The sequence below is a fragment of the Pantherophis guttatus genome, chromosome 1 (genome assembly GCF_059756535.1).
Source record: "Pantherophis guttatus breed Tessera chromosome 1, ASM5975653v1, whole genome shotgun sequence".
Classification (NCBI taxonomy): domain Eukaryota; kingdom Metazoa; phylum Chordata; class Lepidosauria; order Squamata; family Colubridae; genus Pantherophis; species Pantherophis guttatus.
The window spans coordinates 169,197,571-169,218,450 of NC_142063.1; the positions used below are offsets into that span (position 1 = coordinate 169,197,571).

Here is a 20,880-nt window from a genome sequence, read left to right on the forward strand (position 1 = left end):
TATTTTTAGAGTCCAAGGTCTTTTTGGGGGACTAGTGATAAAAAATAGTAAGTTTTCCTTCATAAAGACAACCTGGAGTTGTTGATACCATTCTTGCAAATTAACGCCATCAACCCTTAGCTTTGGGAAGTCACTGGGTAAATTTCCGACATTATTGTGTCCATTACTTACAACCTGGGGTAGTCCGTGGTCTCGCAAGTGTAGAAAATTGCAAAACGGCATGGGGATGCTCGCAACGAGTCTGCATGGTCTTCTCACCAGATCATGTCTTCCCGGACCGTCTGCGTAGTTTTGCGCATGCGCGTTGTCCATTTCTTCTTTGGAGTCGTCGTGGAAGGTTCTCCCCATTGCGGCTCGCTCGTTCTGCTCCTCTTCAGATGAATCGGTCTCTGGTTCGATTTTGGGAGTCCTGACGACGGCGGCTGCTCTTCCTCTTCTTTTGAGGGCATTGGTGCTTGCTTCGGTCTGTGGCGTAGGGCGGTACCGGCAGGGCTCTCTGGGTTCGGGCGTCGGCGCTCTCGTAGTCAGGATGGGAGCGGGCAGGTCTTGAGGCATCGGCTTGCTCGCTCGCTTCTTCGGTAGCTGTTTGTTGATTTTTAGTTTTGGCCCAAATGCAGCAAAAAGCGTTTTCATTGCTGATTTTATTTGGGAGTTTGTTGAATCATCTTCACTTTCTGATTCTGATTCTTCTGAGGAGTTTGAATCTTCTTTTTCATTTTCGTTGTTTGATAACGTTTTTCGCGCCAGAAATTTTGAATTGAGCATTTTGATTGGCTCTGCTTCGCTCATCCTGGAGGTCTGTTGAAACCAAGATGGCTGCCATTCAAAATTTCGCGCGGGATCACCGTTTTTCTTCTTCATAATGACTTTCTCTGCAGTCATATCACTCACTATTTTTGGGTCTTTAGACTTTTCATTAGTGATGTTTTTCTCTCTCGCTGCTCCGCTGTTCTTCAGCATATCTTGGAGTTTCGCGATGAGGCTTTCATCATTCTTCTGGTTCTTTAATAGTTTTAATATCTCTGACCTGAGTTCGTTATTCTCTATTTCGATTTCCTCCTGGTCATCATTTTCATCTATTATTTCTTCGTCTTCAGTGGTGTGTTCTTCGGATTCTCTCAAAATTGCGTTTGTGGATTCTTTGATTATTTCTTGTTCTGTTTCCATTTCTTTGCTGTAGGCCCTGGTGTTGGGCCTATCTTTCTTAGACATTTTTAAGTTTTTATTGAGTCAATTAACCATCCTCTGCTACCAGCTTGTTGCAATATTTTCAGGATCAGACTCAATAATATTAGTAAGAGTTAAAGGTTTAAATATATTTCCTTTTATTTACAATAGGCATTCTATATTCACTGAATATTCACAGATAGAAGCAAGGAAAAGGGTGTAGGTGGCTCCTTATATATACAATGGGTGGAGCTATAAGTGGGAGTGGTGAATTATGAATACATTAAGAAGTGAAGAATAAGTTAACCCCTGATACCCCGTTCATATATTATTTACACATTAGAGAATAAGGCATTTACATCTGACAGATAGACCATTTAATAATGGTTCAAAGTTATGACTGACACCCCAAAATAACATATGACCCTCTTTCAAACTCATGACAGCTGCAGTGCCCCATGGCCATTCCCTTTTGCAGTAGACCATGGGGATGCTGCAGTGCCCCTGCCTCTTTTCTCCCCATCCCACCCAGATGAGATCACCACAGCCACCATTTTCAAGGTCCCATTCTTCATGAAAATGACAGCTATTTTCACACCTTTTTGGCCAATCAGTTGGCCACCAGCAGGCTGCAAAGCTCTCCTGCCTCTTGCTGGGCTTTGGGAAGCTTTTCCTCCTCAAGTAAAGAAAATAAAAATCACCTCCAAAAGTTAGCCGACTAGAGGCTTGTAAAACATCTTTGGAAGCTTTAGCTGTCTGTCTAACTGCCTGTACAGCCCATCTAGGACTTAAAGGCTAGCTAGACAGTAGACTGCCTCTACAGGCAGTTAGACAAACAGCTAAAGCTTGCAAAGACCCAATGTCCTCCATTTTGCTGCACAACTTTTTAAGGTGATTTCTCCCCCCCCACACTTGCAATTCAAGGGAAAAAAACCTGAAGAAATATTTTCTTTCCTTCTTGCTTCCCTCCGTTGACTCTTCAGCCTGGAGTCAAAGGAAGTTTTTTTTAAAGGGATAGCAATTGGGGAGCAGACACGGAGAGTTCAGATTTAGCACCTTATTTTTGGGGGGGGGGGCAGATCAACCTGTCCCTCCCAACTGTTTTTGTTTTGTTTGTTGAAGAAATGTGGTTTTTGGAGGGAAGGAGGGGGAAGGTTAAGCAAGAAAAAGGTTTTGGGAAGCTGGTCTTTTATGCAGGGGCCAGCTTCCCAAAGCCCAGCAAGAGGCAGGAAAGCTTTGCAGCCTGCGGATGGCCAGCAGAAAGCTCTGACAGGCTAGGGAACTACGTAGTTAGTTTTCTGCCCCTGAAAGGAGGGAAGACAAAGCCAGGATTAGGAAAGATTGACAGGACCAGCATGTCCCTTCTCCATTGTTTCTCTCCACTGGCGTGAGGGGATGGGATATCTTGGGGTAGGGGAGGTCTTGATAGGCTTGAAGCAGGTGGGCTTATGCCTGCACTAGGCCTCCCAGGATCTCTCCCACTCCTGTGCTCCACTTAATGACCTGTGCATTTGTTTAATGAATGAACTTGATTAAATGACTTGAAGTTGTTCATTTAATGCTGTCCGAACTTCTGATCCTAATCGGTAGGCTTCATTATGGTCATAACTCGATTATATTTGGCTAAACTGATATTTCTGAATAGATGAATCAGCATGTATATATTCCATTTTAAGATAACCTGAAGCTCGATTTATTTCTTTATAACCAATTGTGTAAATTTGTTTGTATTTATTTTTTATTATAACTGCCCATATAAGTTGGAACGGTCACATTACAACTGTGTCACTTAGCAATGGAGTTCCAACTGCCATCAGTGAGGACCACCTGTATATCTAGTGGTTAAATAATCTATAAAAATAATTTCTTTAATACTGGAAAAAAACCTCTACCATCTCTATACAATTTTAGTCTGTAGATTACAAAATTGTAAACAGATCATGACTGGGGCATGAGATCAGACTCTCAAGATCAAGATGAACACTTATTGGATAGAATAAAGTGATAGCAACTTGATTTTAAAACTTTATCTCGAAAGCCTTGAATACTGGGTAACCTGAACCCTCAGAAGATGTTGATCAGAATCTCCATGGGACTCAGGTTCCTAGTCTCAATTAAAAGACAAGGCCAAAGAACCACCCTCTCCAAGGAATACAGGTTATTAAGGTTCTATAATATAAATGTGTGCAAGATATAAACAGATTTCCTTGGCAGTTAATAGCTTACTCAGCAGTAGATTCTACTTAATGCAAACATTATGTCCTACATTATTTTCAGCTTCTTTCTGTCTATGGTTTTAGGGGCATTAATTTAAACACATTCCATATCCAACAAATTCTGACCTCAGTAGGGTAAGATGAGTAGGCATTACTCCTTAAATATGTTTATGAGATTATGAGAGCACCTTTTTCATCAATACCATAGGCATAATTAAACTGATGCATTTAAAAATCTTGCTACAAGAGCATTATATTTCATATCTGCTGTAGCCATCACACAACCAAAGGAGTGTTCCTGTCCTGTTATCTATACCTGGTATTTGGAAGAAAAAGATGAGAAAAAAACTTGGATTCTGAAAAGCCAAATAATGGGAGGGAAAGGGACAACTGATCTTGCAAGTTCAGTTTTCAGCTGCCTTTTTTCACTTTTTGTAAATACCGTGTTTCCCCAAAAATAAGACCCTGTCTTATATTTTTTTGAACCCCGAAATAAGCGCTTGGCCTTATTTTTGGGGAGGTCTTATTATTTTGGGGCACATGGAGCAAGATGCAGCTCTTCTTGCTGTCTTACCTGATTTCCAGCTCTGCGTTTAAATATTTTTGGGGAGGGCTTATTTTCAGGGAAAGGCTTATTTTAGCGCATGCGCTCAAAAGCCCGATTGGGCTTCTCAGAGGATGTCTTATTTCCAGGGAAACAGGGTATCAGAGTTCAAAGAAGAATTGTCATTTACAGGCACTTTGGCCTTTAATCAATTGCACACTATTTGCCTATTTTATAATATAAAATTACCTTTGTAACAGGTCTTGATCTTGGTCCTCTTTTTAAAATCAGCTGGTCCAAATACTCAGCCTTTTCACGCCATGTTCTTAAGGTCCGGTATTCTTTTTTCATTTTTTCTAATCTAAAGAGCAACATACATATATATACAAATAGGACTAACATTTTTTTGCTATCAGAGAGAGAAGGACAACGTTGAATTCTGATTCAGTCAAGGATAACATTAGGCTGCAATATCAGGGATCAACTCCAAATTCTATCAGTCCAATCTGCAATTATTATTAGCTAAATCAGTTATTCTGAAGCAAACAGCCACCCAAGACCACCACACTGGGAAACTTCATATAAGAGCTGATTCCTAATTTCTATATTTTTTTTTCTGTTCATTTACTAAATTGCTTAAATTATATTTAATATTAAATTAGTAAATGGTCTTGATGGCATTTATATGATGAGCAATAGAATATTCTTAATTGAAATTGAATATTCTTTTTTGTTGGCCAAGGAATTTGCTTCTGGTACGTAAGCTGTCAGTGTACATACAAGCAACAAAGTGATAGTTATAAGATACCAATAGGAATAGGTAATAAGATGATGAGAAGGGTAACAGCAATACAGCCCTACTACATGGTTAGATATACTTAGGCATAAGACAGTGCTGTTGGAATTAGGTGTTTAGAAGAGTGATGGCATGGGGGGGGAACTGCCTTTGTGCCTAGTTGTTTTGAATGCAATGTCCTATAGCAGTATCCCAAGGGGAGGAGATGAAACAGTTTAAGTCCAGGATGTGAGTTGTCTGTAAATATTTTCTCAGCCTTCTTTCTGACCCATGCAGTATACAGATCCTCAATGGCTGTTGCAATATTTTTCCTGCAGTCCTATCAGTTGAAGTCTGTACCTGTCCTGTTTAGTTGCTGTGACAAACCAGACAGTTATAGAAATTCAGATGACAGACTCAATAATTCCTCTGAAGAACTGTATCAGCAGCTCCTTGGGCAGTCTGAGCTTTCTGATTTGGCACAAGAAGAAAAAAAATTGTTGTGCATTTTTAAAGATGGTTCTAATGTCACCTGTCCATTTCAAGTCCTGGGAGATTATGGACACCCAGAAACATGAAGGTCTCTACTGTTGATACTGTGTATCTAATATTATAAGAGGTTGTAGAACAGGAGAGCTCTTCCTCAAATCTACTACCATCTCTACAGTTTTAGTGTGTTCAGTTCTAGATTGTTCTGGCTGCATCATGGGACCAATTGTTCAACCTCCTATCTGTATGCAGATTCATCACCATCTCAAATGAGATCAATGACTATTGTATCTACAAACTTCAATACTTTAACAGAGAGTTCTTTTGAGATGCAGTCATTGTTATACAGAGAATCAGATAATCAGATAAACAATCAGAAAAATAACAATCAGATAAAAAAACATAAAACCACGTCCACACTTCCAATTAGCCTAGAGATATAACTTAATTGTAAGGATTCTATTGGTATCATACTGAGACAGCAATCTCTAAGACTCAAAAAGGTGCCTAACTCTTCATTATACTGGGTAGTATGTGAATACTGGGTGCCTCTTGGAAGCTGGTATACATCTGCTGATTCCCTTCTGCTACCTAGACATTAGATCATGGTTTAAACTGTGTGAAAAAAAGGAATTTTGCTATTTATTAGGACAATACCTATCCGTAGTCTAGAATGAAGTAGAATGGACAGTATATAGCACATTTTACTTCACGTGTGATTGGCATAAAGTTCTCTTTTATCTTAATATCAAATAGTTATGGTGCTAGAATATCCTTTTGATGCCTAAAAATAAATTAAGAACAGAGACTTGAATGATGTTAAAATAATATAGTCAACCATTCCTTTGAATACTCTAATATTACAAAACACGCTAAAGCCTTGGAAAGTTTCTATGTTCCCATATTTTTCTAGGTTTGTTGATGGGTGATTTATTTTTCCAAATAATACTTTGAATCCAAACTTACCACGCAGGAGCAAGCCTGGAATCCCTTCTGCAGGCTCTTCATCATCTGTACCCAACCATAGTATCAGATGTCCTAGCAACAGTTGTTTTCTTGTCATGTTTCCATGTCATAGCTTTCATCATCGCCAGCTCATAAAAGATAGGTTTAAGTCATCCTAAGCTATACCAGTATTAAAGTAGCATTTGCTCTCTCACTGCAACCCTAAGAGCAGCCTCAAAGTATTAGGCTTTGTCACCCATTAATTACTGCATCCAGGAGAAAAGTCAGGCAACTACAGTACCTTGATAGAGAGGGAAGCTAGGGAGAAACAATGGGACAGGGAATTTTATGCCAGTACCGTTTTATGCTGATTCAAAGATGGATGGAAAGAAAAACATCAGATGGAAGGGATGTCTTTTATTCTGAGAAGGAAAAGGCGGATACCTTGACTGGATATCGACACATACAGATTTTCAAAGCCCAAGCCAGTCCCACAAAAAAAGAGGACACTTTCAAACAGCTGATTTTTTATAAACAAAAAAGGAGGAATATATTGAATGCATGCCAGAATTTAGAGAACATAAAAAGAGCTAACACATAAAACAGAAATGCTTTTTCACCAGTTTTCTTACCTTTCTCGAGCTGGCTCTTTCAAAGCATTCTGAAGAGTTTTGTAGTGTTCTACACTTTGTCTAGGAATTTCCAATTCAGAGCTTCCAACTGTGACCTTCAGATCTGGAGATAAGAAAGCAGGGTAATCCATGTGCCGTGGTTTGATGACATTGCTGAAAATAAACAAACAAAAGCAGTGCCTTCAAAGTTTGTTCCTGGTAGAAGTAATCACAAAAGAGTCCTTCCCTTCCTTATTATCCTTCTCTATTGGATACCATTATTTTTTTTTATCAAGGGAAAGCAGTCTATATATCTTCAATGAAAAAAATACTGTACTTTCAGAAGCAAATAATGTTTAAAATAAAATTAATTTAAGCACAAGGACTCACTATACTTAAAACACATAATTTCAGTTTAAAAAAACCAACCAATATGATCATGCTTTCTCAGCTAAAGTAAGTACTTTATAAACATTACATTTAAATGTTCAGGGAAACTAGAGGCATCAGTTATGGTGAGTTTTGCAGGTATAAATATCCTGATAATCTAGCAGTCATGGCTATGGGCCAAAGCTTACAAGAGCTTGCCTAAAAATGTTTGCTGCAATGTTTAGACATTCTAGATCGGTGTTGTATAGATGCTGCTTGTACTTCTGGCAGCCAGATACATAAAGGTTTCCTAACACATTGTATAAATGAGGTCAAAAACATTTCATGTTAAATAATCCAGACAATGAAATTTGCTCTCCCACTGTTCATTTCCCACTGAGTTGTAATTGGAAATAAGTAGAATTTTGTTGTGAAATTTGACATCTGAAACTAGCCATGACGCCTTACTGTTTACTTCTTTACAAACTGAAGTTGAGCAAGAACACAGGGAGCATTCCCCTTGAGCATTAATATATCAATATGGAGGATGGCATTCACACCAAAATTCTAGCTCAGCCATCACTAATCTTCAACTAGTTCCAGAATTCTCCAGCCACTGTGACCATGAAATCACAATACCATAATTTTGAAACCATCTAGCCTAGAAAGAATTCTGTATATACTCAGAACTCATACCTTGGACTCCACAAGAATCATAAACAACCATTAATGAAAGCTGGAAATAATAAACAAATTTACCCTGAAGAACAGAAAATTTGCTGGTAAAAAGGTTTTGACTTAATCCAATTTAGGAGATCCAATATCCATGCAGGCTACCATTACATTAAATATTTAAGAAATCATGCCGGAAGGAATCCTTATTACATGGCAAGAAAAAAAAATCAAAATCAATACAGTAGAAAAAGCACAGGAATTCTATAAAAATCACTTAGAAGAAGAACAAGAAAGTAAGGAAGAAATAGAAGATAAAAGTCAGGAGGAGGAACAACAGGAAGAAATAGAAAGAAAGAACAAAAGAAAGCCCAAGAAAAGGAATGAGAAGAAAGAGAGGGAGCAAAAGGAAGAGTTAAGAGAGAAACAAGAAACACTAAAAGGCAAGTACAGTAAGAGATGGAAGAAAAAATATCTCTATTCTCAGTGAATATTAACGGCCTAAATGCTCAGAAAAAGAGAGCCCAGATATTTACGAAATTAAAAAAAAATAGACATGGATGTGATCTGCCTACAAGAGGTCCACATAAAGAAAGACTTTCAAAAACTATTGGAAAATAAGAAATTAGGAAAACTATATGTGTCACTCTCCCAACAGAAAAAAAGAGGAATAGCAGTGTACATAAAAGAAAGATTAAAATCAGAATTGAAATATGCAGATGATGAGGGAAGAATTCTGATGATCAAATTAGATACTGAAATGAAACAATTCTTATTAGTAGTTATTTATGCCCCTAATACAAACCAAAAAGATTTTAATATTTTTTTTAATACGATAAAGTATTAGAACAAGAAATAGAAAATATATGTATAATAGGCAGTGGTGGGATTCAATTTTTTTAACAACCGGTTCTGTGGGCGTGGCTTAGTTGGGGGTGTGGCTTGGTGGTCATGTGACTGGGTGGGTGTGGCTAGCTGGCCACGTGACCGGGTGGGTGTGGCTAGCTGGCCATGTGACCGGGTGGGCGTGGCTATGTGCATAGGGACTACTCAGAGTGCTGAAAAAAGTCATTTCTGACTGGTCCTCGCACTTATGACCATCCTCACATTTATGCCCGTTGCGGCATTCTTAACAACTGTGTCAGTCATTTCACCACTACTTGTCTTCACCACGGTGACAAGATAGGGCGCAAAACGTAAAATGTGAGGACAGTCGTAAGTTCGAGGACTGGTCAAAAATAACTTTTTCAGCCTTCTGACTAGTCCATATGCACATAGGGACTATTCAGAGGGCTGAAAAAAGTCTTTTCTGACTGGTCCTCACATTTTTGACAGGTCCTCGCACTTATGATCTTCCTCACATTTATGCCTGTTGCGGCATTCTTAACAACTGTGTCAGTCATTTCATCACTACTTGTTTTCACCACAGTGACAAGATAGGGCGCAAAACGTAAAATGTGAGGACAGTCGTATGTTCGAGGGCTGGTCAAAAGTGCGAGGACCAGTCAAAAATAACTTTTTCAGCCCTCTGAGTAGTCCATAAAAAAAAAAGTGAATTTCTGACAGGTCTTTGCACTTTTGACCGGTCCTCACCCTTATGACTGGTCATCATTTATGCCCATTGTAGCATTCTTAATAACCATATCACTCATTTCACAACTGCTTCTCTTCACCATGGTGACAACATAGGGCAAAAAACGTAAAATGTGAGGACAGTCATAAGTTCGAGGAGTGGTCAAAAGTGCGAGGACCAGTCAAAAATAACTTTTTCAGCCCTCTGAGTAATCCATATGCACAAAAGGATACAGCAATAGAGAGGGATGAAGGAAGGAGAAGAGAGATGGAAGAAAGAAGGAGAGAGAGGGAAGGAAGAGAAGGGAGGAAGGAAGGGAAGGGAAATTAGAGTAGGAGTGAGGGTAAGAGAGGGAGGAAGAGAGGAGGAGAAGGAGAAAGGAAGATGAAGTAGGGAGAAGAAGCGGGGGAGGGAAAGAAAGTAAGAAGGAAAGAAAAGAAAAGAGAGAGGTGGTAGGTTTGAGGAGAAAGATTGCTGTACAGTAAAAAAGATGAAAGGGAAGAAAGCCAACCCCAAACAAATATAAAGATATTAAGATAAAGAATGAATTGTTAAACTTTAAAGAATAAAAGAGAACAAATATGAATAAATAGCAATAATTAGAAACACACATACAAACATACAATGTATTTTCTTTGAACAGAGTATTTGGCCGGTTCACAAATTTAAACAGTGTTTAGTCATTTCAATTAAATTTACAATTTCTATATTTCCTTTTTGCCATATTTATTCCTTATCTATTTTTTAAAAAACCAATATTACCTTTCATCCTCATCTCTAATCTTAATCAAATTCAATTTTTCCCTTCTATTCTATATTATATCCCTTCCCATTGTCATCTATTTTTATATCCATCCTCACATTGGTTAATCATGTAATATTACAGTTGTTTAATATAAATCAATTAGTTATATAACTATCTTTTTTGTATATTAATCAATATGAACATGTATATTGAAATTATTTCCATGCAATCTAATTTCTTACAAATCAATTAATTATATTTACCAATAATAATAAACCAAATAATTTCCCCCATATATTCCTCCAAACCACAACTTAACCATTTCTGCTTTCAACACAATATACAATTAATAATATCTCAATTATTACAATTCCCTAGTTAAATAGAGCTTTTTTTCTTTTGTGTTTTAAAATCTTGAACTCTCCTTTTTCTCTCTAAATTTCCCATTGTTTGCACCTACCTTTTTTGGTGAGGAAAAAGAAAATAAATCTGCCTGCCTAATTTTCCAACGTTACAGCAAACAGCAAAGCCAACAGCCTGCTTTACTTTCAGTTTCGTTTTTCAGCATAGCTAGGGGGAAAAAAATCTGCTCCAGCACTCTTTGCAAGCAAGCAGCAGAGCTCTGAGCAAAACAGCTGAGAGCAAATCAGCTGAGAGTCGGGAGGCCGATCTAATCAATGGGCTAATTAGCCTATGCTGAAGCTCCGTGGGCCAATAAAATTACAAAAAAACACCGAACCGTTTGTTAAATTGCTGGCTCGCCCACCCCTCACCTACCACTATTTATTGGCAATAAATAGTGGTGCGGAGGGGCGGGGTAAGGGGCGGGGTAAGGGGTGGGGCGAGCCAGCAATTTAACAAACGGTTCGGCCGAACCGCCTAGAACCGGCAGAATCCCACCACTGATAATAGGAGATCACAACGCGATAGTCAACACTAAAAAAGATTACTATAGTGATAATAAGAGTTAAAAAAAAAGGAAATATTACCAAAAGAGTTTTTTAATATGATATCTGAATTAGGCTTAAAAGATACATGGAGAGAAATTAATAGAGAAGAGAGACGATACACATACTATTCCCACCCGCACCAATCGTGGTCCAGGATCGATATGGCCTGGATGACGGCGCAACTGCAATTGGAGATACAAAAAATAGATATTGGAACAAATGAATGGGTGGACCATAGCCCTATAATAATACATTGGAAGGGAAAAAAAAATACAAAAGATGGACTCTAAGCCAGTATTTATGTAAGGAGAAAGAATACAAACAACTAGTGAATCTCAATAGACAATTATACTAAAGAAATACAGTACCTTATATTGCATATATTGACTGCAGCACGAATTGTATATGCACAATATTGGAAGAAGGAAACACTACCAACGGAAGAGGATTTAATTTAAAAAAATCTAGAATGTGCAGAATTAGATAAATTAACTAAAGAAATTAAGGGGAAAGGAGACTCAAAGTATTATAAAGTTTGGAGTAGATGGTATGAATGGTTGAAACATAAGGAAATAAATGAATGAAGAAAGGAGGGGGAAACTGTGTATGATCTTTTGTTAGTAAAGAAGAAATGATATAAAGTAGAAAATGAACGTCAAATAAGTTTATACTTAAATATTTGTAAATATTGATGTATAGAAAGAGCAGACTGCTGTGTATAGCTGAAAAGTGATATTTTTCTTTTTTGTGTTACTTTTTGTTGTATGTACATGTTTGATTTTTAATGTGTTTTTAATGTGTTTAAAATAAAAAACTTTTTAAAAATTACATTAAATATTTAAGAAATGAGTCATGTGTTCATACAAAAATGTCCAAGCAAAATTCAAGGGTAATGACTGCCTTTAATGCATTCTTTGAACAGAAGCAACTAATTTAAGTATCTACCTTTGATCATCAAGATGGTACCATTGATAACAACCTCAGTGAAATGCTCACTAGTGTATTTGACATTCTTTTTTTATTTTTTGTAACTCATTGCAGATTACATTAAGTATCTACCTTTAATTAAGTATTTATGGTCTTCTGTAACTGGTTAAATAGTTACAACTTATCTACACGGAATAAGAGCTGGGCTGGTATTTTTCTAGCATAGCTAATAAGAAATAGTTGAGGCATCTAATTTGTTAAATATGAGGGCATATGAGAATAATGCTTCATGTCAATGCTATATTCTAAAATCACTCTCTTCTGGGAAGATATAATAAATAATAATATGATTCTGAGACAGGTTTTAATATTTTGAGATGCTAATATTGTTCTGAATTACATAGCTACCACATGGAAAATGAAATCTGGACAACAGAAATGGATTCTTTGCACCTGTCTAGTCACTAAGAAATATGCTCTTCAACCAATGACATCTGCAGGATATAAGGAGGGTCAAACTGACAAAAGGTCAAACCGCATAACTCAAGCTCTGGCCCTTTTCTATATTCATCCATTTAAAAAGTACAGAGCTTCCAAAGACATGCCAATTTCAACATTCTGATAAATGCAGCAAAATTGCACAAATTCTACTGTCTTTAGTATTAGAAAAATAAATTTATGTTCCAGTTACTCAATAGGCTAAAGATTTGATGTTATTTACAGCTTGTTTACACACAGAGATATGTATGGACAATTATAACAAAATATTGCCATATTTTCTTGAACTTCTTTACACTTATATACATGCATGAGATACCTTACATTTATGTACACTGATATATATGTGTGCCTATATCTATGTATCTGTCACTTTTCTTTTTTCTTTGTTCCATTTAATTAAATCAGAAATTGCAAAATAGAAAAATGGTAAACATATTAAAAAGAAAATACAATTCTGAATTTCATGCATTGCTGACTATTTAATAACTGAAATAAAAACAGATTTCAGGGAAGATTTTATATTGCCAAAAATTAGGATATTTCTTCAATTTGGCAAAGGTTTACATGTGTTCTAACACATAATTGAAGTTTACGTAAGATAATAGTTGTTATAATTATGCATCTATAAAGATACAGTTTCTCCCCCAAAGTATGAGTGTATATATCCACAGTCCAATTGTGAGAAAAGCCTTTGTATAAATCAGGTTTTGTAGCATTTTTTTAGTAAAAGTTAGAACCTAGGTGCCTAAATAATAAGTCTCAAACTTTGAATTGCCAAATCCCAGTAGACTTGCAAAACCTGTTTTCATGTCAATTTCTGATAATTTTTTTAAAAAGATTTTGAATTCTCAAGACACAGTATGTTAACACCAGATTATCTAATACTGGAATGAGAGTAAAAAACCATTCTCTCCCAATTCCTTTTCCCAAGAATAGGAAAAGACAGAATATATTGATCATCTGGAATAGAATTTTATTTCCTAGGCAAGAGGCACTCATGGATGAGAGTTATTTATATTTTCAGATAAATGTTTTCATTTTAATCTCTACAGTTCTAATTCATTTAAAAATAATTTAATTCTAAAACTACATGACATACTGTATATAAGCTATTAATTAAGTTATCAGAACAATTTAATGTCTGGTATAAGTGCCTTGAATAATCTTTTCTATCTTCTGGTGGTGGAACCCGTAGAAACATGGAATATGCCACAGCCTGGGCAGGATCTGCTCCTGGCAGTTTCAACTGCAAGAAAACCACCATGTTATAAAATAAATAACAATATAATTTTGGTTGATTAATATACATTTTCTAAAATAGCATAAAGAATAAAGCTTATACAGTATAGCCTGAGGTTTTAGAGATTATGTACCACAAATCTTGTTAGATACATGGGAGAGCAAACTGAGAATTAGTAAGGTATTACTGTATTTGTTTTTCTTACTCCAAATGCTTTCTGTAATTCTATTTCTATTTCCAATCTGGAATTGTATGGATATGATCTAGCTACGTCTACTAAAATACTTTCCAGATCTATCATTGCCCAATTGAAAGATACAAATTGTAGCTCAAAATAACTAAATTGTTGTAGTATATACTTAGCTGACTCTTCTATTTTATTGGTTGACTTATAAACCTATAGAATCTTCATGGATTATTCATTTGGATATCTACATATGTCTTGATTAGAACAATCCATTATAATTTTTTTTGCTCTGGTTTAGAGCTTGATTTTTTGTTTTGCTAATCCATTTTATGATATTTTCACTTTCCTATTCCTTGTCCTATCAGTGTGACAGATCCTTCTTGTCCTTTATCATACATATTTGCACTTGTTTTTATTTTTTCTGCGCATGACAGTAAATAATATACCTGTGATTTTCAAATGTCCCCTTTCTGAATATTTCTGATTATTTCTTGGGGGAGAGGGAGAAATGAGAAAGAGAATTTTGGCTTTTTCTGCTTTTTCTGCAAAATCATTTTAGATTTTACATGGATCTGAGAGGAAATTGTGATATTATTGAAGAAGATATAAAACCAAATTCACATCTTGGTTCATTTTCATGTTCATTTTTCCTGGTCTGAATATTTTGACTGGCGGACCTGTCTCAGTGCAAGTTGATTTAATTTCTTCTGTCTCTGCAGAGGAAACCACATACTAAAATGCAGATAGCTGAGGACCACATATTATACATCAGCAGAAGCTTCAATGAATTGCAATTTCTCCTGTTGTTTATGTCTGCATGTTTCATGTTTAGCCAAAAACCCCAGTTAGTTACTAGGGAAAACTATTTTATTTCCTGCTTTGAGTTGTGGAAGGCGGTTCTATTATATATATGGATGACAGATTTAGCAGAAGGTTAAAGCCCTGCCTTAAACTGCATATCACATAATTCATCTGGTCCATTAATCTTTCTTTAACAATTTATTACATGGTGAGTGTGACTCATCTCTCCCTTCAATATCTGATTCAAATTTAAATTATCTACTTTAAAAAGAAGTTAGCAACCTGATGTGAATATCCATATCCAAGACATCCATAACAGAACATAAATTGCACCTCTGCTGTGCAGAAAATCTGAAAAGTGTAAACATACAGCTTTTAGTTTGCAATGTATATTATATATTCTAAAAGTCTAATAAAGTCCTTTTAAGTATGAGATGCAACAATTTTTCTGGTTTTCTCACAAGTCATGAGTATATGTATGTATAAATAAAAAAAGACTACCTAAACAATAACAAAAACTGCATTTCATAATTGGCTTCCAAAGAAAACATTTACAAGACAGAAGAAAAAATACTCATGATGTTTCTTACTGAAGGTAGGACAAGACTGTACCGCAACCAGATCTTGATGGGAGTAACAATCCTTTGTACACAGCTATTGGCCAGAAAAGAAAAGTACTTATTGGCTAGTATCTTTTTCGCAAGTTCCTAATCATGTTCTCATGTTGCGAGAGGTAAAGGGTGGCTATTGAATATATTACACATGTGAGTGTTGCTGGCTAAATTCACCATTTTGTCTTCTTATTTTTATTGTCTCTTTTTACTCTGTTTTTTTACAGTGAACAGTTCAAGTGATGCCTAAAAGGAATAAATTGAATTGAACTGATGTCCCATTATCTGGGACATAATAAATCTGAACATGGTAATACAGAGGTCTGATTGACCCAGGACAGCTTCAGAGGGACTTTGGGATTTTTTTTGGAGCACAGGCACGTGGTTCAGCCAATGGCCCTCAATGCAGTTTGGAATGAGCAGACGATGGGGGCACTGGAGCAAATTGCACCTGTGCAGACTCTCTGTGGTCGTGGAACAATATGGATTACCAAACAGCTCTGTGAGATGAAATGACACGAGACATCTTAAGCACTGCTGGAGAAAGACAAAGAGTGAAGTCAACCAAGCATAGGTAAGAGTGTTTATTAGAATTTACCAAGGGGACCAGGGGTGATATGACAGCAGTTTTCCAATATCTGAGGGGCTGTCACAGAGAAGAGGGAATCACCCTATTCTCCAAAGTACTTTAGGGCAAGTAAGAAGTAATGGATGGGAGCTTAACAAAGAGAGCTCCAACCTAGAATTGAGAAATTTCCTGTTAGTGAGATTAAACTGTAGGACAGCTTGCTCTAGAAGTTGTAGGTGTTCCTTCATTGGACATTTTACAGAAGAGATTGGACAGCCATTTGTCTGGAAAAGTATAGGGTCTCCTGTTTGAACAGGAAGTTGAACTAGAAGGCCTTCAGGTCTCTTCCAACTCTGTTATTCTGTATTCTATATACTTTGCCATGATAAGGCTGGTGAACGGTTCTCATTTCTCTTTATTACATCTTAGATAACTGCCCAGTGGCCCCATTTCGGATGACCAGAAGGAGCCAGGGTTTCTTCTACAGGACTGCTGTGAAAATTGTTCTCAACATCTGATAAACAAAGTTGCTTGATTTGACTCAGAACTGGACTGCTGCGCAACTCCATTGGAAGCGACTGAGAGACACCTGAGCCCTATTATTTGGGAGGAGTTTGAGTTAAGGAACTGGATAGGGTATTTGTGGCTGTGATTTCAGCCACCTGTGTTCTTGACTCATGCCCCTCTTGGTTGGTTAAGGACTCCTTGGAGGTGGCATTTCAGGAGGTAACAGTTTTAGAAGATGACAGTTCAAGGTGTGGTTAATGCCTTTTTGAAGGGGGGAGTATAACTTCAAGAGGCCGCTGGACCCAACAATTGACAACTTTTGTCCAGACTCCAATCTGCCCTTCTTAGGAAAGATTGTTGACTGAGTGGTTGGTGCTCAGCAATAGGGGGCCTTGATATTAACAGGCCCCTATCTGTCTATCCTTCTGGACAGCACTTAAATCCCAAGTCTTCCCCAACATTGAGGTAATGTGAGTGGGATGAAAATGTGGGTGCATTAAAGCAGTGGCTATGGCACCGGTTTTTCTATTTTTAGTTTTATTGCTTCTGATTTTATATTGTTTTATTGTAAATTGTCCATGGTTGTTTAAGATGGAGACTATATAAATGTTATAAACAAATAAACAAACAAACAAACAAATAAATCAGACTGATCAATCTTAGATATGTTTTACACTAGAATCAAAAGGTTTGTGAGGTAGTGAGGTGGTCATTTGGTAGTGTTCTAAACCAGAAAAAAGGAAACCACCATACGGTTGAACATTTTACATAAACAAGAAAAAACCCTCTAAATATATATGGGTGTGATATCACTCTTTATTTATTTATTGAAAAATCTCTTGTTCCACTGGGTCCTTATGTTACTATCTACACATCTGTACTAAAGAAAGCATAAGAATTCATTACTAAATCTGTTATTTTATACCAATTTCATTTGCAGAAAAAAAGAAGAAAGTGAATATTTCCTTAGGATTGAAATAAACTAGATTTCTTGACAAGAATATGCTCATTTTTATCTTCTGTTATATGCGTGAATTTATTGTGTGGATTTATAAACTATAGCTCATAAACTATCCTTTGGTATGTCAACTACACAAATGGAGCTTACAAAATTTAGATGTATGTGATGCATACAATAAAAAAGTACTGTTTACATATAAATTTAATATTCTTTTAAAATTATTTTTTAAAAAAAGTCTCACCATGTTTCTAATCCTCATAGGGCATGTTTCAGTGAAGGACTGCTTCTAAATATGGGGGCAGAAACAAAAATTTAAGTTGCTTTTCTGTGTTTACGTACAATTTACTTCATAAAAGCAATAAAATCTTTAATCCAACATTAAGATTTCAAAGAGTTTAGAAAAAGTCCCTTCACTATCTTATCTCATGTAACACAGGCCCTTAATTATCTTCTAGCCATATAACTTCCAAGTCTGCAAGAGTGTCATTTGCCACTGACTGAGAATCAAGAATAATGTAGTAAAATGTAAGACTGCCCAGCTTCTTTAGCAACTAATGGTTGGCCTTGAAAGGGACTTCCAGCTATCCATACTACAAAAGCTCAGCCCAACATCAGTAAATAGTGGAGGAAGATAGTCAATCACGCATGGAGGAAGTGAAATTAAAACAGTTTGATGGAGTGAGCAACAAGACTGAAGCTACTAAAACTAAATGAGGAGTAGCAGAGCTTTACAGCCTCACAAGCCTTCCCAAAACACTGGCCAGGTCTTTAATATGTACTATATCTTCCTTTATTTACAGATGGATTGAATCACCTTTATAGATATGTAGGAAATTGGTTTACTATATTATCATTCTACAAGGGGGTGTGAGTTACAGTATAAGATGGATAATAATGAGAAATTACTAAAAAGTTTAATGAAGAATTTGCTTGTTTTCCTTAATAGCAGTATCCATACATGTAAAATTTTCTCCAAAATTCCCAACATGAGAAGTGATACCACATCTATTTATGAAGTAGATGAACTGTAAAAAAGCAAAGTGAGGTCTCAATTGTATGGGACTTTAAAAGTGAACAGACTGACACAATAATTTTCTGAACATTTGTAGTAATAGAGTTACTAAGGGCAATTAACCAGGCCCAAATTATTATATTTGGATACATTATATGAAGATTTGAGTTTCTTAAGAAATCTATAAGGAAAATAGAAGGAAAGAGAATAAGAGTTTTACCTCAGTTAAAACAGGTGATAATGTACCATTGGAAGACCTGAAAGGCCAGGTTGGGGGCAGATTGACCTAGAAAAAGTCTACGTAGCTGCTGTAAGTCAGCACTGACTTAAGGATACACAATTGAATAAAAATCAAAGATTCAGATCAAATCAAAACCTTTATTTCAGTCACTGGGCAGCATAGCACTACACAATCAAGCCAACAGTTTGATTAGAACTGTCAAAATCAGAAACACTGGGCTGAAATATGTGCTCAGCCAGGTAACCAAATAAGAAAAAAAAAGTACAGTATTTTCTCCAATACCATCAAAACTAAAATAACTACTATTGTTAGTCCTGATATTATAATTCTAATTCCCTTTAAATCTATATACCTATAAACTAGTGTTTAGACTAAGAGATGTAAACAGAGAAGGCTAAAATCTAAAATTTCCATATTTATGAAGCTGGAGGATCAATTTCTTTACTAGTAATATAACGAAATTTGGCAGTTTCAAGAAGGATAGGCTCTAATAGATAAGAGGAGATGTGTTTAAAATAAATCAGTATGGATTCTAATATCGTTATAAAACTAGCAATGCAAAAGCACAGCAGATTCTCCATTGTCTATATCACATAGAAAAAATTAAAGGATATTCAAAGAGTTAGAAGCTTGAACCAAATAATGGTGAAAAAAGAGCAATAATCTTGTGCTTCAAAACTTGACTGAAAAATATATGAAGTTTGTAGGAAATCATTAAAAAAATGACATGTAATTAAAAGCACTATATAGTATATGTATCAACTGTCATCATGAAAAATCATCAACTGCAAGTTAATTTCTCCAAAGCCACTTAACATGATATATGCTTTACAATGCTTTGTCTTGCAGCATAATTATGTAGAACAGCTTTTATATTAAACCTACCTGAATAACTTCATAAAGGTGCATAGTTACATTCCCAAACAGCCTTGGAAAATCTTTTGGACCTTCAAAGCCCACCAACTCTAAAACAATCCTATTCCTAGAATCACTTTTCTGTTTTGGAACCTGAAAATCAAAATATGTAGCAAACATATTTACTATGAAAAGAGAAAACATACATCAATATTGCCAACTGGCAGCAGTTGAGTGCAATAGATATTGGTTCATTAATTTGATTGGCAACCACCTGTTCTTGGAGCTCTCTTTGGGCTCCTGCTTAAAATATATTAATATATTAAGATCTTCGTGTCATTTCTCTAGTTATAGGTAGCTAGTTTTGGATTAGGAAAGCAATGTGCAGTGACACTTCAGGGAACTGTTTTCTCCCTAATCAACTCTTCCCTAAAAAAGGGAAGAAGTAAGGTGTGCAGCATTTGGGAGAATTTCTGTTGTACACAACTCTAGCAAGTCCTGATTTATCAGGTGTAGAGAACTATTGCTGACTGTTTTCAAGTAGTAGTCAGCTCAACTTTGTCCAGGCAGAAGCAAAAGAATAAGATAGGGCTGTGAATCTGAACTCCAAAACTTTAGTTATATCTCTAAAGGTGAAGAATGAATGAAAATCTGCAAATCATGATTGTTGTAAAAGCTGATGGGCTCCAACCGTAAAGGAAAAAAATGGGAGACTCAGTTGTGGAAAACTTAAATAGTAATAAATACAGTCAAAATGGCAATATTAATGCAAAGTTATGTGCCACTCATATTTTTCTAGCATGTCATATTACTATAGTATAGTTCAGATATTACTTCTTTACTATTAGCTAAAGTTATTTTTTCATATAGGCGTTTAATAGAACATTATACTAGCCACCAAGATCCTCCTGTAATTATTCAATAGAAATCCTATTTAGTAAACTGCCTAGCAATATTATTTCTTCCCAGCAGTTGTGGTATTTGATTGATTCATGATGAATATGGATTCATAGAAGGAGAATTAGATGAACAGATTATCTGGACCAAGAGTGAACAGACTCACAGTTCTCACCATCTGATTTCTTCTCCTTTATTTCTATAATGAAATTTCACTATATTACTGGGCAGTCTCATATCCACTAGATATTTCTGCAATAGTCCCCAGTCTTTTACCATTTGGCCAAACTGGCCAAAACTAGTCCAAATCAAAATGCAGTGTATATAAGGGGGAGAAGATAAGAAGTGACAAATAGATGTTCTGATGCCACAAAGTAATATCTATGATTGATAAGCTTGTGTATGACACTGGAACACAAATATGAAAGAGTCAATTTGTATCTTGTCATCACGTTGCAATTTCATCATCATCATCATCATCATCGCAATTAGTAAAGCCCATATGCAGGGAATGAG

General features: G+C 36.1%; 1 protein-coding gene and 1 long non-coding RNA gene across 10 annotated transcripts in view; one reads left to right on the top strand and one right to left on the bottom strand.

Annotated features, from left to right (window-relative positions):
* Positions 1-20,880, bottom strand: part of CATSPERT (catsper channel auxiliary subunit tau) — a 48,829-nt gene that overhangs the window by 19,436 nt on the left and 8,513 nt on the right. For 3 of the 9 annotated variants that reach the window (XM_034432574.3, XM_087885048.1, XM_087885046.1), the window contains exons 5-10: positions 19,498-19,620; positions 17,601-17,645; positions 14,995-15,063; positions 13,639-13,730; positions 6,769-6,921; positions 4,177-4,288 (exon numbers count right to left, since the gene is read on the bottom strand). In XM_034432574.3, coding sequence (XP_034288465.2) covers positions 4,177-4,288; positions 6,769-6,921; positions 13,639-13,730; positions 14,995-15,063; positions 17,601-17,645; positions 19,498-19,620 — 594 coding nt within the window. Of the gene's footprint in view, positions 1-4,176; positions 4,289-6,768; positions 6,922-7,584; positions 7,718-11,181; positions 11,239-13,638; positions 13,731-14,994; positions 15,064-17,600; positions 17,646-19,497; positions 19,621-20,880 lie in introns of those variants that run through there. The other 6 variants (XM_087885049.1, XM_087885053.1, XM_087885055.1 and 3 more) reach the window with 4 other exon arrangements.
* LOC148116620 (uncharacterized) lies at positions 14,767-17,559 on the top strand. Its single transcript, XR_015731965.1, has 2 exons — positions 14,767-15,897; positions 16,321-17,559. It is a non-coding gene; the product is annotated as an uncharacterized LOC148116620 (long non-coding RNA).